Source organism: Glandiceps talaboti, chromosome 16 (assembly GCF_964340395.1).
Source record: "Glandiceps talaboti chromosome 16, keGlaTala1.1, whole genome shotgun sequence".
NCBI classification, from domain to species: Eukaryota; Metazoa; Hemichordata; class Enteropneusta; family Spengelidae; genus Glandiceps; species Glandiceps talaboti.
In genome coordinates, this window is record NC_135564.1 from 15,171,991 (window position 1) to 15,187,104 (window position 15,114).

The 15,114-nt window shown below is 35.2% G+C and overlaps 1 protein-coding gene across 1 annotated transcript; it reads right to left on the reverse strand.

Moving 5' to 3' along the window:
• Positions 1-9,238: 9,238 nt before the first annotated feature.
• LOC144447159 (uncharacterized) lies at positions 9,239-12,260 on the reverse strand. Its single transcript, XM_078137063.1, has one exon. It carries the CDS (start codon positions 12,258-12,260, stop codon positions 10,059-10,061), a length of 2,202 nt encoding a protein of 733 aa, XP_077993189.1. The 3' UTR covers positions 9,239-10,058.
• Positions 12,261-15,114: the final 2,854 nt, after the last annotated feature.

A 15,114-nucleotide genomic window follows, 5' to 3' on the forward strand; every position in this document is an offset into this window, starting at 1 on the left:
CCTGAGGAGCATTCAGTTTTACGTTTACATGTCCCTTTGAGTTTCTTTTCATTTTAGGACATATTATCCATTGTCAACTTTTATATCTCTGCTCTAACTTCAGTTACTGGGCATAGCATTTATATATATAGCATTGCTAGCAAGTCAAACAACACAAGTATGTGTTTTTCATAATATTTACCAATATACCACCCGCCTATATGCCCGCTAGCCTGTCTGCCAACCTACAGACTGACATATAGACTGGCAGACAGACATACAGCCGGGTATGCTCACATACATACATACATACATACATACATACATGCATGCATGCATGCATGCATGCATGCATGCATACATCCATCCATCCATCCATACATACATACATACATACATACATACATACATACATACATACATACATACATACAAACATACATATAGACACACACGCACACACATATACACTCACTCACTCAATCACTCACTCACTCACTCACTCAAGAGTGATAACATATGGTGCTTGATAGCTATTTCACAAAAGACCATCATTTTGTTCAAAATATGGGGGAATTTTATACTAAAGTAATAATGCGTATGACATTCTGTTCTTTACTTATTATTGAAATTCCTGATATATAATGTATAATTTCTATGAAGTTGTATTATTTTCAATATGGATCTTAACTTTCAGTCAACTGCTCAGTAAATTTTGCGAACTGGAGCAAAGAGACCAGACCCCTAGTAGGCTTAGCGAGTTTTCCCGGATCTGGAAATACTTGGACTAGACATCTGTTGGAGACTGCTTCAGGAATTTACACAGGAACTATTTACAGAAAGAGGAGTGGTGTATTTAAAGGAAAAGGTGCGTAGTGGTTGTTTCTTGTACGAATTTTGTTTACCTTTGCTTGCTATGATGAAATGCATTGCTATATTTTTCAAGCCGATATTTGGAATAAATTATGTACATTGCCAAAATAGATACATTATAGTGATACGATAAATTCGTTCAATGAGCAATACACTTACTGTCAAATGGGGAGGGGGGGGGGGCATATACAACAACATACCAGTTGTGACTGTTGTACATTGTTGTCTACATCTTGTGAAACATATAACCCATAAGCCCCATAACTCGACCATATTCAAATGTGTTTTAAAAAGGATGAGGACCCGATGTCCCTTTATATTTTAGAATTGCGTAAATATTTGAATATCATTAGGGGAGCAAAGACGAGACTGACGTTTTTCTTAGCTGAATTGCTTTACCTGTAATTAAGGACCCAGGAAAGTCGATGTAACAATCCTGCATCGCGTAATCTCTCTCAAATTTGTTAACTCTACACTGACTGGGGTGATACATTGAGGGAGATAAACAATGGTGGGATGTTTACTCTTTATGACAAAAATGACCACATAATACCGTAGCTAAAAGTAAGAACTACTATTGTGTATTTCAAATATAAAGAATAAGTGCAATGCAGGGGATTGGGTTTCATGTACCGTTAACATCAATGAAATGCAGCTAAGGTAAGATCATGCTTCCCTATGCGCCCCTCCCCCTTTAAGATCACAGTATTAACTATGCTCGATTAATCCTGTCAATAACCTCATACATATTTTCCCACAACAATAGGTTTACGAGGACAATATGAAGATTACCGTAAAGGCAATAACGTTGTCGTCAAAACGCATAATTGTAACAACAACAATGTGTTTTCATCTTCAATTTTGCTTATTCGAAATCCCTACAATGCGCTAATAGCAGAATACAGAAGACAACGAGTTGGTTCAACATCACAATATCCACTGCGAAACATTATAGGGGAAAGTAAGTGTAAACTGTCTTGAACTTCCTCATGTACAGCAGTATCATGTAGCATGTCAACTGGAATGATGCGGAATGAGCAACATGTTAGACGTCAAATGAACTGTTCTTGATTTGGAAGAAAGAGAAAAGATGACCACCAAATCTGACATTAAACACATTCAAGATTATTAAATGTTATGTAATATCTAAGAACTAATTAAGATCACGTTTATAATCACGAAAAAAATGAATAAACGGACGAAAGAAGGTTTTGTAGATTGCATTATGTTTCAGAATGAGGTTGCTAAACTTCAATTTTCGTTCTCTTTCATATATCTCATACCACATAACAAATATATTACTGATGATCAAGCAATGTCACACGAGCTCAATAAAGGAACTTCGTTCGCTTAGGCCAAAATCCCCGTCCCCTCCCCTAAACGAACGTTCACATGTGCGACATCGACTCTTTCGTATATGACGTCACCATGATGAAAACTGTAGTGGTCACATCACTACGATTGATGCAATGGGAGAACATAGTAAAAACATTAAAATATTAGCAAAACACATTCACTGTGCACCACATGAGCAGTACATCTTAATAACTGGCAACTTATCAGCTCTCAATACAATGTAATAAATGTAGAACCTGTTATCGTTGAAGGTGTAAGAGTTTTCTAAATTTGTTTAGAAGTGCCAAACGACGTTCAGCAATTGCACTGACGCCAGACCCCATCCCCTACTCAGTAAACGAACGAAATTCGTTTAATGAGCTTGAGTGACATTGTGTGATCGTTCCTTAGCAAGTTCAGATTTTAGTCATGGGTGTAACTTTTGATAGGGGATGCCAGAATAATTTTCCTTATCGTTTCAGAATGGGAAGACTTTGTCGCCAGAGAGATTCAACGCTGGCATGAGTTACCCATATGTTGGCTTAAGCAAAATAGGTGGCGTATTTTAGTGGTTTACTACGAGGACTTGAAGAAGGATACGATGTCCAATGTCGAACGTATGATGTCATTTCTCAACCTTACTTTTACAGCAGAAAGGCGCCGGTGCGTTGAGGAGAACAAGGAAGGCCATTATCATCGGAAACCAGCCATCCCTAGTGCAGGGACTAGGTTTGATCCCTTCACGACTCGTTTACGTGAACTGGTCGATGATTACATTCAAAAGACAAACCAAATTCTGAAAGAACATGGTCATAGTCGTATACGTCGTGCATCCAAACTATCTTAAGATATTTTCATTGCGTATTCATTTCACGTATTCAACAAGTAATAATAGAATAAATAAAATCTGAACAACATAACAATGTTTATTAATCTGTATTTCCGTTAGGGTTGGTTATACACCAGGGTGTAATAAATATGGACTGTTTTCTCGTGAGTTCCATTATCGCTATCATTCATATTCTTGTTTATTTAACACTGCATATTTCATGATATGTCTAAGATACAACCCGTTTCAATTTACCGTTCGCCGGCTAACACTGCTGCAACCGCGCACAAACCAATTAGAAACTGCATATTTACACCAAGAGAGAAAGATCGCACTTTTTTGCTACATTTTTTTCCTAATGAAATAAATTATTAAACGTACTGCACTTAGACACAGACATGTGGGCCGCACGCAATTATTTTGATTGCTGTATTTGATGCCTACATATGGTAGTACTTTCGTTCCTTTAATTTCAACAATGTATAGCAAGAAACGTTATTCATTCAATCTTAATATCTTAAAGTGTAGCATGTGAAGGTTCTAATTGGCTTCTGTGCGGATGTGTCAAACCACAGAGTATGTGTTACTCGTCTGAGGTCAAACAGAGCCGGTGAATAGTAACTACGTACAAAGGGTTGTAATCCCTTCCATGCGTAAAAGTGTGGTACAGGTAGTAGTGTAGGAAGTCGCCCTTACTTCCAATCCCAAAGTGAAATACAAGCAAGCAACGTTTTGGTGCGTTTAGCATACCTTCTTCAATCCATGACACAAACACAGGAATTCTAGCAAATTAACTACGCATATCCAAAAGGAAACAAAAGGAAAACACGGTAATGTGATCAAAGGGAAATGTAGAATAAAATAAAGGGTAAATAAAGAAAATAGTTAGTTTTGTATGCCAGATGGCTAATAGTCATTAAGTCCGTGGAGATGTAGGGTTCCAGCTCTATTAATCCATAGACTTTCTAATTGTTTAGTACTGCGTGTCCGTATCAAAACCTCGAATAAGGCATAGTATTGTAGCTGTAAGAGTGTTGTCTTGTATATAATGTCCTGGTGTCCGGAAATGCCGTACTACATATGGAGACCTGTCTGTTTTGTTTGTCCTGATATTGGAACGATGACAATTAAGGCGTTTGTGGAATGGTTCTGTAGTTTTCCCGATATACTGTATGTTGCATGCCCGGCAGGTGAGGGCGTAAATTACATTACAGGATTTGCAGTTCACGTCATCTTTGATGGGAATGTTTTACCAGTGTGTGTGGCTTTGAATTCTTTGGTGTGTTGTAAAATTGTAATATTTTATGCAAAATGTCTGTTGGGGTAAACAGTGTTCAATGTATATGTATGTCTATCTATAGAGTGTAAATAGTACAGTATCTAGCAAGATACACACATCGCAACAGCATGAAACACTGTGTAAAAGCTCGTGTATCTTGTTTGATACTGTGTTTGTATTATACTTTCTGCAAAAATTACTCTTAATTGTATATATATATATATATATATATATATATATATATATATATATATATATATATATATATATATACATATAATTTCATTCTTCTTTCGCCAAGTAGAGTGCTCGATCACCTTGGAGAGCTATCATACATAAAAATGGAAGAAGACGAGTCTGATATTACATAGTGGAATTACACTACGGACCGTTTCACCCGAAGGATCGTCAGGTGTGTCAGGTGTGTTTCGGGTGAAACGGTCCGTAGTGTAATTCCACTATGTAATATCAGACTCGTCTTCTTTCATTTTTATATATATATATATATATATATATATATATATATATATATATATATATATATATATATATACAATTTCATAAACTGTATAGAGATTTGTTGTATTTTTAAATGCTTTTATTTGTTCATGTGTGTATTTGTCAGATTGTCTTTTTAAAGTCTTACTTGTTTTAAATTGCCGTTTTTATGTATAGTTTTTATCTATGGGATGTTTTTGAGCGTGTTTGCGTTCTTTTCTTTCCCGAAATAAAGTTTAATAATAATAATAATAATAATAATAATAATAATAATAATAATAATAATAATAATAATAATAATAATTATATATATATATATATATATATATATATATATATATATATATATATATATATATTATACAATTAAGAGTAATTTTTCCAGAAAGTATAATATGGAAAACATTACATACATGTAAATCTATATATGTAACTTGTGTAATAAACTCACGAAATCTCCCTGGTGTATTTATACTAAGTCAGCTGAGTTGGATTGAGTGTGTTCCTACGAACCAGCAACCTGTTAGGTTTTTTTTATTGTGATAGAAGAGAGAGACTTAGTGAACGTTGGCATTAAATTTGCATATTAAATTTGCATCATAACAAGAAAAATGTTTAAATGCAATGAAGTCACCTAGTACTGGCCAGCACTTCATTATACTCTAAACTTCACAATGTAAACTCTCACTGAAATTAACAACTTTTTTCTATCGCAATAGACAATTTCTCCTACAGACATAGGTACATTTTACCTTTGTCAACTCTTGACAATGTATCTGCAATTATATTATCTTTACCTTTAATGTGACGAATTTTTTAATTTTACTCGCCTACCGGCTCGAATTTGTATTAGTCCGCGGAATCATACTCGGAGCATTATGACGTAAAACTAACATTGATTTCATGGGATTATATATAAATATATATATATAGCACAATCCAATTGAAACAATACATGTCAATTTTGGGTTTCATAATCACATTTTCATGAAAATCAATGTTTTATTTTCCCATAGAGTTTTATGTTATCATTATAGATAATGCTTCTAGCTGAGAATAAATCACATCAATAATACACCATACGTTAAACTAATGACGCTCAATACATATGTACATGTACCAGATGTCACTTTATATGAACCATAATTGATTGATATCATGTCAAGCAAACTATGTTTATTAAAACCCTAAATTTGAATAAATTAGCATAATTGAAACCCAAATCCTAGTCAACCTTCTCACTGTATGAGATTTTGCAAATCTGTAGACATTCTTAATATAAGTATATCACTGACGGATTGTATAATACAGACAGAAACACTGAGCCAATGAAAAGAGATTTTCAAACACTCGTGATATACTAGAACCGAAGTAGCATCGCAAAAATAATCATATACAAACACTGTGGCTACTACACAGCTTGATTTTCATTTTTAACGAGGGATGTCCTTACTGATACAGTATCGAGCTATACATACAGCCCATTTAAAGTCACCATTTACTGTCTCTGTTTGATACAACCACTACGAATCCGATAAGAAACTGTACATGCTTCACTTTAAGATAGCAAGATTGAACTAATACCATTCTCTTGCGAAAGAAGAAGCTATCGATGAAATTATACAAGCTAACATGGACGTGGATTCCTATGAGGCCACAGACGCAGAATCCCATTTTAACGCGGAAAAATTCAAGAAAGGTAAAATTTGAATTTATGCTATACCAAAAGTGTAGCGATCGAGTAATACTAACGCTTGATAGTACTTTCTTGCACGATGGTGTCCCGAACATTCACGTTCAAGTTCATAAATAAGTTACCTCCCACGGACAATCTACGGCTATCCTGTGTTTATATAATAAATAATATCCTCAAGCAAGAGGTAAAGACATTGACTACTAAGGTTGAGGACGGGTTAGAGTTATCGATCCCTCATTTTGGGACATTTTGATTCCTTATTAGGCCTAGAAAAAAAGTTATTTAGTTCCGGTTACCCGACCCACCTAGTTTTTACTGTGGATCCTAATTTTTTTTATGCATATTCGAGAAAAAAATAAAATCACTAAAAGTATGACGTCTCGCCAGAAATAGTGGATGCCGAAACTGACATCAACGTAAAAATACAATATAAAAGTGTTCTTCCAATCTGTAATGGCTGTACATCTGATAGGAATAGATAAGAGATCATTTGGAAAACAATGGAAAACCTGAACTAGACGCTCTCACATGAAATGCATAATACATTTTTTTTTTAAATTCTACCTACCCACATATTCTATAATTGAATATAATCGGAACAATACAATATTTTATTATTAGGCCTTAGCTATTTATGTTGTTTTTAAGTAGAACTTCTTCCAGCATTAGGTCCTAGGTCACTCGTATCTTCGTTGGCTGAAAGAAGATTTTTTTTGTTCACATGAACAGGAAATAAACGTCTCCAGGACACACGTGACGTCATCCTCCAACAATTACAACAGTCTGACCCCGACTACCAAACAGCACGTTCTATGACCGGTGAATATTTACATATCGTACAAGATTTCTATAGCAACACCAACTGGGTGGAGATGAAAGGTAGCACAGCCTATGATGATTTAGGTAAGAAGAAACAGTTTGGCTATTCAGGACAGATACTTAGATACTTGACGGAATAGCTAATTAATAGTAATTTTGATAAAAATTACACTCGAAATACGAAATTTTCACGATCATATGAATAACCCATACGAGTCATCTACCTTACTTGTCCAATGGAGTTCAAGGTCTTTCATTACTTCTCGTTATCTCAGAACAAGTAATAGTCGCTTGAATTGTTATGTATTGTGTATCTGGATTTCTATCTTTAATTCGCTAGATTTAACCTTCATCGAATTAACCTAATGCAGCTATAGATATTCAAACTGAGCAAATGGATAGATCAATACAATAGTGACATTTCTTTCGCAATGCATGTGGTCATTTTCGATGGTGATTCAAAAATGTAAAGTCATAAATTTAACAACACTATGGGCAACACTGTAATCTCTAGCTACTACGAGGAGGCAGTTCGCAAAATACTAGGTCACATCAGATCCATGTCACGCGTGAATGTGTATTTGAGGGTTGTTAATTCAAGTTTGTTAATAAGTGGAAGCATTTTCCCAAGCTGGTTCAAACATGATTATTTTGTTAAATTGGTATAATAAATTGGTTTAAAGGTCAGTTAGCCAAGTGACCGGTTTGTCAAGGTTATTGATCCTGGTATTAGGGTAGGTTAGCAGGGAAGCAATGCCGATACCTCCCCTGGTCGATACCTAGTTGACCCTTCTTTTAAGACATTTCGGACTGGCTGTTGGGGTCCTTCATCAGTCAGTTTGTTTGGGTTAAAATTGATTATTATTCATCGAGCAGAGATGCTAATATTTCAATCACATTATGATCAGCAAGGCAATTTTCAGCCTTGCTTTTAGAGGCAGAGGACTTCAGTTTAGTTGTGACAAGTATGTCTTTAAGATTAAAAAATGTATACAAATATCCCTAGCGACATGACCATGTCCATAGCATCAGCCAAATACAGTTATGCTACAATGCCATTTTTACCTTCCGTAAGGAAGGTGATAACATACCGATGAAGTCTGTGTGTCTCTCTGTGTGTGTCTATATCACGATTTCCGAAAAAACGGCTGCATCAATTCAAATAAAAATTTCATAGACATGTTCCATAGGGTAATGGCCAGAACTGATTAGGTTTTAGTAATAATCCGATGAATATTAATGACCCATTTGAGTAATTATTCGATCGAACGAGTGTAAAGTTGGCATCAGATTCAGATTCAGATAGCATTATCTTATGAACGTTATATTGAGCGTCAGGCGGCCTCAGATCTCAAGTGTAATAATCTATAATTTATACCTAAATCATGTGTGTGGTCAAAATATGGAAAATAGAGCAAGCCTCGCACTCGCCTAGCCTGCAAAGAAAATTTTGTGACAATGTATCAATAATGGTGACCTATACATTGACCTCTATATAATAGTGTACAGTGAGGGCGCGCCACTCAACAAAATCTTGACAATTTTCCCGTAAACTCGTGGTGGGACAGAAGGAAGTTCAACATGCACATGCCATATCCCGGGTATGTAGGGGATCATGGAAGTCAAGGATGGCAAGCTTTCCTGTGCTGAGCATAGGAGGCGTGGCGGGCATTTCAACAACATTTTTGACAACTATTAGCTTTCATTGGGATTTGACAAATCACAGATATAGAGCTAAATTTCTTGCATAAATCCTTACGGAAGGCATTAAGTTTAAATCTGGTTACCTTTGCAATGAACACCATCATTTGACTGTTGCTATAAGCATGGTCTTGTTGCCTGGCATATTTGCATAAACTTTAACAATATTTGTTCTCTTTAGACAATTTTTATTCACGCATCCAAAAGAAAAACTCAACAATTCGTCTACAGTTACATTAACATAAAAATTATGATATTTATACAACAAAAATGACAAAGTCATTATTTTTGTCATTTGTATGCATCCTTGAGTATGTAACTTTGCCCAGTTCATGGAATGGTCAACCTTATGCAAATGAGAGTATAGATTATGATCTAAAAGAGCCAAATTAAATTTTTGGGGAAGAGTTTTGAACTCGGGTGTTGATTATCGAACTTTATTAAAGCTACACTGAATTATAATAAAGTAAGAATTGTGAAGTGATAAGTTTGTCAATACATGATAATACAGTTGCTTGATTCTTATTCTTTTTGTGTGTGTCCTATAAAAGATGCTCATTTCACGTATTGGGCATATCTTACAATATACACTTCGTAACCTGGGCAACATGATTGCCTATTTCATCAACTGGGTAAAGTTACCTACCCATTTCATGAATTGGGCAATTTCACAGATTGGGTGTAACATATACACTCTTTATACACAATTTGGTTTACATTTGTTTGTTTCCTTGTGTGTACTTTAAGACGGCCACTGAAAAAAATCCTTCACCACATTCTTAACATACAAATGGTCTTTCATTTGTGTGTATCCCCGCATGTCTGTTCATATTACCCTTTATATTAAACCCTTCACCACACTCTTTACATACAAATGGTCTTTCACTTGCATCTATCAGTACGTGTTGTTCCAGATAGGAACATTTACCCTAGAAACAATCTTGACATACAAATGTACAAATTGTCTTTCATTTCTATGAGCCCTCATATTAACATTTAGATGGCTAGTGCTATTGAACCATTAACCAACATTCCTTGTATACAAATGGTTATTCATTTACATGTACATGTGTCCTCATGTGCACTTTTAGATTACACTTTTGATTAAAACCTTTACCACACTCTTTACATACAAATGGTCTTCGATTTGAATGCATCCTCATGTGAACATTGAGATGGCCATTGGAATTAAACCCTTTACCACACTCTTTACATACAAATGATCTTTCATTTGTGTGTATCCTCAAGTGTTCCTTCAGACTACTACTTTGAGTAAAGCCTTTACCACACTCTTTACATACAAATAGGCCTTCCTTTGTATGTATCCTCGTGTGTCTATTTAGGACGCTGCTGAAATTAAACCCTTTACCACACTCTTTACATACAAATGACCTCTCATTTGTGTGAATCCTCATGTGCCCATTTAGAGTGCCAATGGAATTAAACCCTTTACCACACTCTTTACATACAAATGGTCTTTCATTTGTGTGTATCCTCGCGTGTACATTCAGACTAATACTGTGAGTAAACCCTTTACCACACTCTCTACATACAAATGGTCTCTCATTTGTGTGTATCCTCATGTGTACATTTAGAGTGCCAATGGAATTAAACCCTTTACCACACTCTTTACATACAAATGATCGTTCATTTGTGTGTATCCTCGTGTGTTCCTTCAGATTATTACTTTGAGTAAACCCTTTACCACACTCTTTACAAACAAATGGTCTTTCATTTGTGTGTATCCTCATGTGTACCTTCAGACCACTACTTTGAGTAAATCCTTTACCACACTCTTTACATACAAATGGTCTTTCGTTTGTATGTCTCATCATGTGTACCTTCAGACTAATACTCTGTGTAAACCCTTTACCACACTTGTTACATACAAATGGTCTTTCATTTGTGTGTATCCTCATGTGTGCATTTAGAGTGCCAATGGAATTAAACCCTTTACCACACTCTTTACATTCAAATGATCTTTCATTTGTGTGTATCCTCATGTGTTCCTTCAGATTACTACTTTGAGTAAACCCTTTACCACACTCTTTACATACAAACGGTCTTTCATTTGTGTGTATCCTCATGTGTACATTTAGATTATAACTGGAATTAAACCCTTTACCACATTCTTTACATTCAAATGGTCTTTCATTTGTGTGTATCCTCATGTGTACCTTCAGACTACTACTTTGAGTAAAGCTTTTACCACACTCTTTACAAACAAATGATCTTTCATTTGTGTGTTTCATCATGTGTCTATTTAAGTTGGCCTTTTCACGAAAACCCTTCCCACACTTTTTACAAGTAAACTGTATTTCATTAGAAATCAATTCTTTCATAGTTTCTGCACTTTCACAGTTGTAGATTTGAGCATCCAATTCATGGTTATCATTCAGAGCCAAAGAATGAGGAAAACACACTTGTTGTATCCCTATAGGAAAAGGACTGTCACAAGCACCAGTAAAACTTCCATGATCTTCTGTTGACATAATATCAGCTGGGATTTCCACTGTGGTTGGCTGTTTATCTGTCTTGTTACAGTCTGGGTCTTCCACAGTGGTCAGTTGTTTAATTTCCTGCTGATAGTCTGGGTGTTCATCTATGGTTTGTTGTTTAGTTACCTTGTTGTAGTCTGGGTCTTCCACTGCGGTTAGAGCTTTAGTTCCCTTGTTATAGACTGGGTCTATCACTGTGGTTAGTTGTTTAGTTATCTTATTGTAGTTTGGGTCTTCCACTGAGATTAGTTCTTTAGTTGCCTTGTTATAGTCTGGGTCTTCCATTGTGGCTTGTTCTTTAGTCACATTACTATTCACAGTTTGGACAGGGTAATGAAGTCTATCTTTTTGAGAGTCTACACTTATTACTTTCCAATAACTCTCTTCATTGTCAATGTTGTGGTAATCTGGTATCACACCATCTTCCGTCTTTATTTGCATCTTCTCCTTTGTTGTGTTATTTGAAAAGATATTTTCTGCAATACTTGGTTTGCTTTCAACCTTAACTTGGAAAGCTTTATCAGAATGATGAAATACATTTGTTGAAACATGTTTGATATTTATGTTTAATTCTTCACTATCATGATCCTGGTTTTTCGTATCTTCTTCCTTTACTGATACATTCTGTCTGTCTTGTCTCTGTTCTTCATCTTTCACCAAGAAAGGTGACTCTACAACATTGTCATTTTCTTGATGACTACAAAGCAGATAGTCTTTCTTAGAATCTTCTTGCTTGACTATAACCTTCTCCATTTCTTGTGTTCACTCAATCATCTAAGAAAGAGTTGGGTATCTGTCAGAGAATGTAACAGAATTGTTAGATTTTCTATATAGCAGATTGTTCAGTTACAACAGTCCTGCCTTTAATGTCATGTCACAAACAAAAAAATACCGCCAATAGCATTGTAGCACAACTGTACAGTTTTTAAAAATGTATAGCCATATGGTAGTCCATGCTAACAATAAGTGTTAATTCGTTGAATGACTATCCAGTTGCCTATCCAACCATGTTGCTATCTTTATGATATATACTATCATTTGGCTGTTGCTATGGGTGTAGTCATATTGTTAGATATATTTGCATACATTTTTATGTTTTTGTTCACGTGTGTATGAATTCCTGATATTATCTTTGCAATATACATGATCATTTGGCTGTTGCTATGGGCGTGGTCTTGTTGCTAGGCACATTTGCATACATTTTTTGAATGTTTATTCATTTGTCTTTCTCTTCCTGTTATCTTTGCAATATAAGTGATTATTTGGCTGTTGCTATGGGCGTGGCTGTGTTGATAGGCAAATTTACATATTTTTTTAATGTTTATTCATTTGTCTATTAATCCCTGTTATCTTTGTGAAATACACGACCGTTTGGCTGTTGCTATGGGCATGGTCATGATTGCTAGGGTATTTGCATACATTTTTTGAATGTTTACTCATTTCCCTACCAGATGATGTTATTTGACCAAAATATATTGCCATTTGGTTGTTGCTATGGGCGTGATTATGGTTGCTAGGGTCAATTTTGTCAAAATGTTTTGAAGAAAATCTACAGAATAACACTTTCAGAAACATCTCACCAAGTTTCAGACTCGGTGACCAAGTACTTTTTGAGATACAAGTTTTTGACCACAAATGAACATTGTTACACCTAATTTGTATATCACTCATGGAATCATTGTATGCTTAATATTTCTTCGTCCATACATCCCTAGATGCATTCCCATTAAATTTCAGCCCAATCTGCTCAGTAGTTTTGGAATAATAGATTTTTAACCAAAAAGACACATTTTTAGCCCTAATTTGCATATCACTGATGGAATCATCATGTCATGAACAAACCTTACTTTACACCCCCTTCAGAATGTTCCCACCGAATGTCACACCAATCTGCCCAGTAGTTTCTGAGTTTAAGTTTTTTGACCAAAAATCACTTTTCTTGACCCAAATCCCACATCTGTGATGCGATCATTTTGATTTGAACAATTTCCTAACTAGACACCCAAGGTAATGGACCCATCAAATATCATGGCATTCTGTTCAGCGGTTTTTTACTTTGACTTTCACACACACACATACACACACATACACAGACGCCAGGCGATCCCTATAGCATTACTGAACCTCAGTTCAGTTGTGCTAAAAATTATTGCATAAAACTGAGATGACATACATGTATACATTGTGTATGTAAGATGCAAGATGCAATTTCTATTCATACATTCCTAAACATAATACAAACACAAATTTAATATTAAGTCACATATATCATATGATAGCTGATATAGTACTTTACTAGGCCTTGTACATGATTAGTGTGCACACTCAATGGTTTGCAAGAAAAGAAGAATTTGATTTGTGTATGAAATACCCATTTTTTATAGCCGATTTGTACTAGCAAAATAGGTGAATAGTGTGCAAACTGAATGGTTTGTATGAAACAAACATTTGATTTGTGTATGAAATAATGAAATTTCCCAAAATGCACCACATATGTACTTTTTCTAAAGTGGAGTACATCATATCATAGAGTACTGTATATATTATTGTCTACTAGGTGAATAGTGTGAACACTCAATGGTTTGCAAGGGGAACTAGTGAAATCCATGAATTAGTAACATTACCTTTATTAAAGTGGACTCTTTGCTGGGTATAAAGACAAAATTTAGGTACAACCAAATTTACAATACAGCTTACATAGTGCTGTATTATGAAGCATGTGCTAGGTGAATAATGTGCACACTCTTTTTAGCATGGGGAGAAATAGTTGTATTGTTCCAACATGTAAATATCACATTGCATCGGAATATTTTTTTAAAAACTTACTATGGGTTTTCATTTATGTCCTATATTATGTTACATCTATAAACTACCACTCTTGAAAGTCTGTGAAACAGATAAATGTTGATAAAGTCCTTGTTTCTTGTTATACAGTAATTTAACAGTAAGCTAGAGGGTTGATGTTCAAGGTCAAAGGTCATATCTGCCTGCTTCCAATGTCTGCTGTCTGTGCACAGGGTAAAGGACAAATAACCAGTTTTGTACTCGCGACTTTCCGGATTTCTAATATTATTTTCTGTATATTTCAAATAAAGTTTTAAATACTGTTTCCTCTCACTGTTTTGTTCTATTTCCTACCTGATATCAATGTCTTATCTGAGTTTATCAGCTTTGCATTAATTAGTAGCTTGCTATTTACTAGAACAAACTCACTATTTGCCCAAATTAACGCATTATGCCGTGAGTTAAACATCTACTGATCCGACTAAATGGTAATACACGGAAAGGGGTGAAACTCCAATGGGACGTGTCAAGAGGACATCCGTAAATCACCCTGCCACTTAATTTATTCATGGATTCACAAAACAACAGGAAATAAACAAACTGGTAAAATCATGCATATGTTATTATCATGCTTGCGAAGACAGTTTTGACACGATTGAAAACCAAAAACTTCTGTCGCGTGGACAAAACAATGTGTCGTTCAGTAGGATCATGGATGTAGGATTGACATATGAAAAAGCCGGCGTTGTCCAAGAAATGCTTGCCTGATAGATATTCACGATTGAAAACCAAAAATGTCTATCGTGAAAACTGTAGCATGGAT

Excerpts from the sequence above, each read along its gene's own strand:
- LOC144447159 (XM_078137063.1), bottom strand. The coding sequence starts at position 12,260 with ATGGAGAAGGTTATAGTCAAGCAAGAAGATTCTAAGAAAGACTATCTG.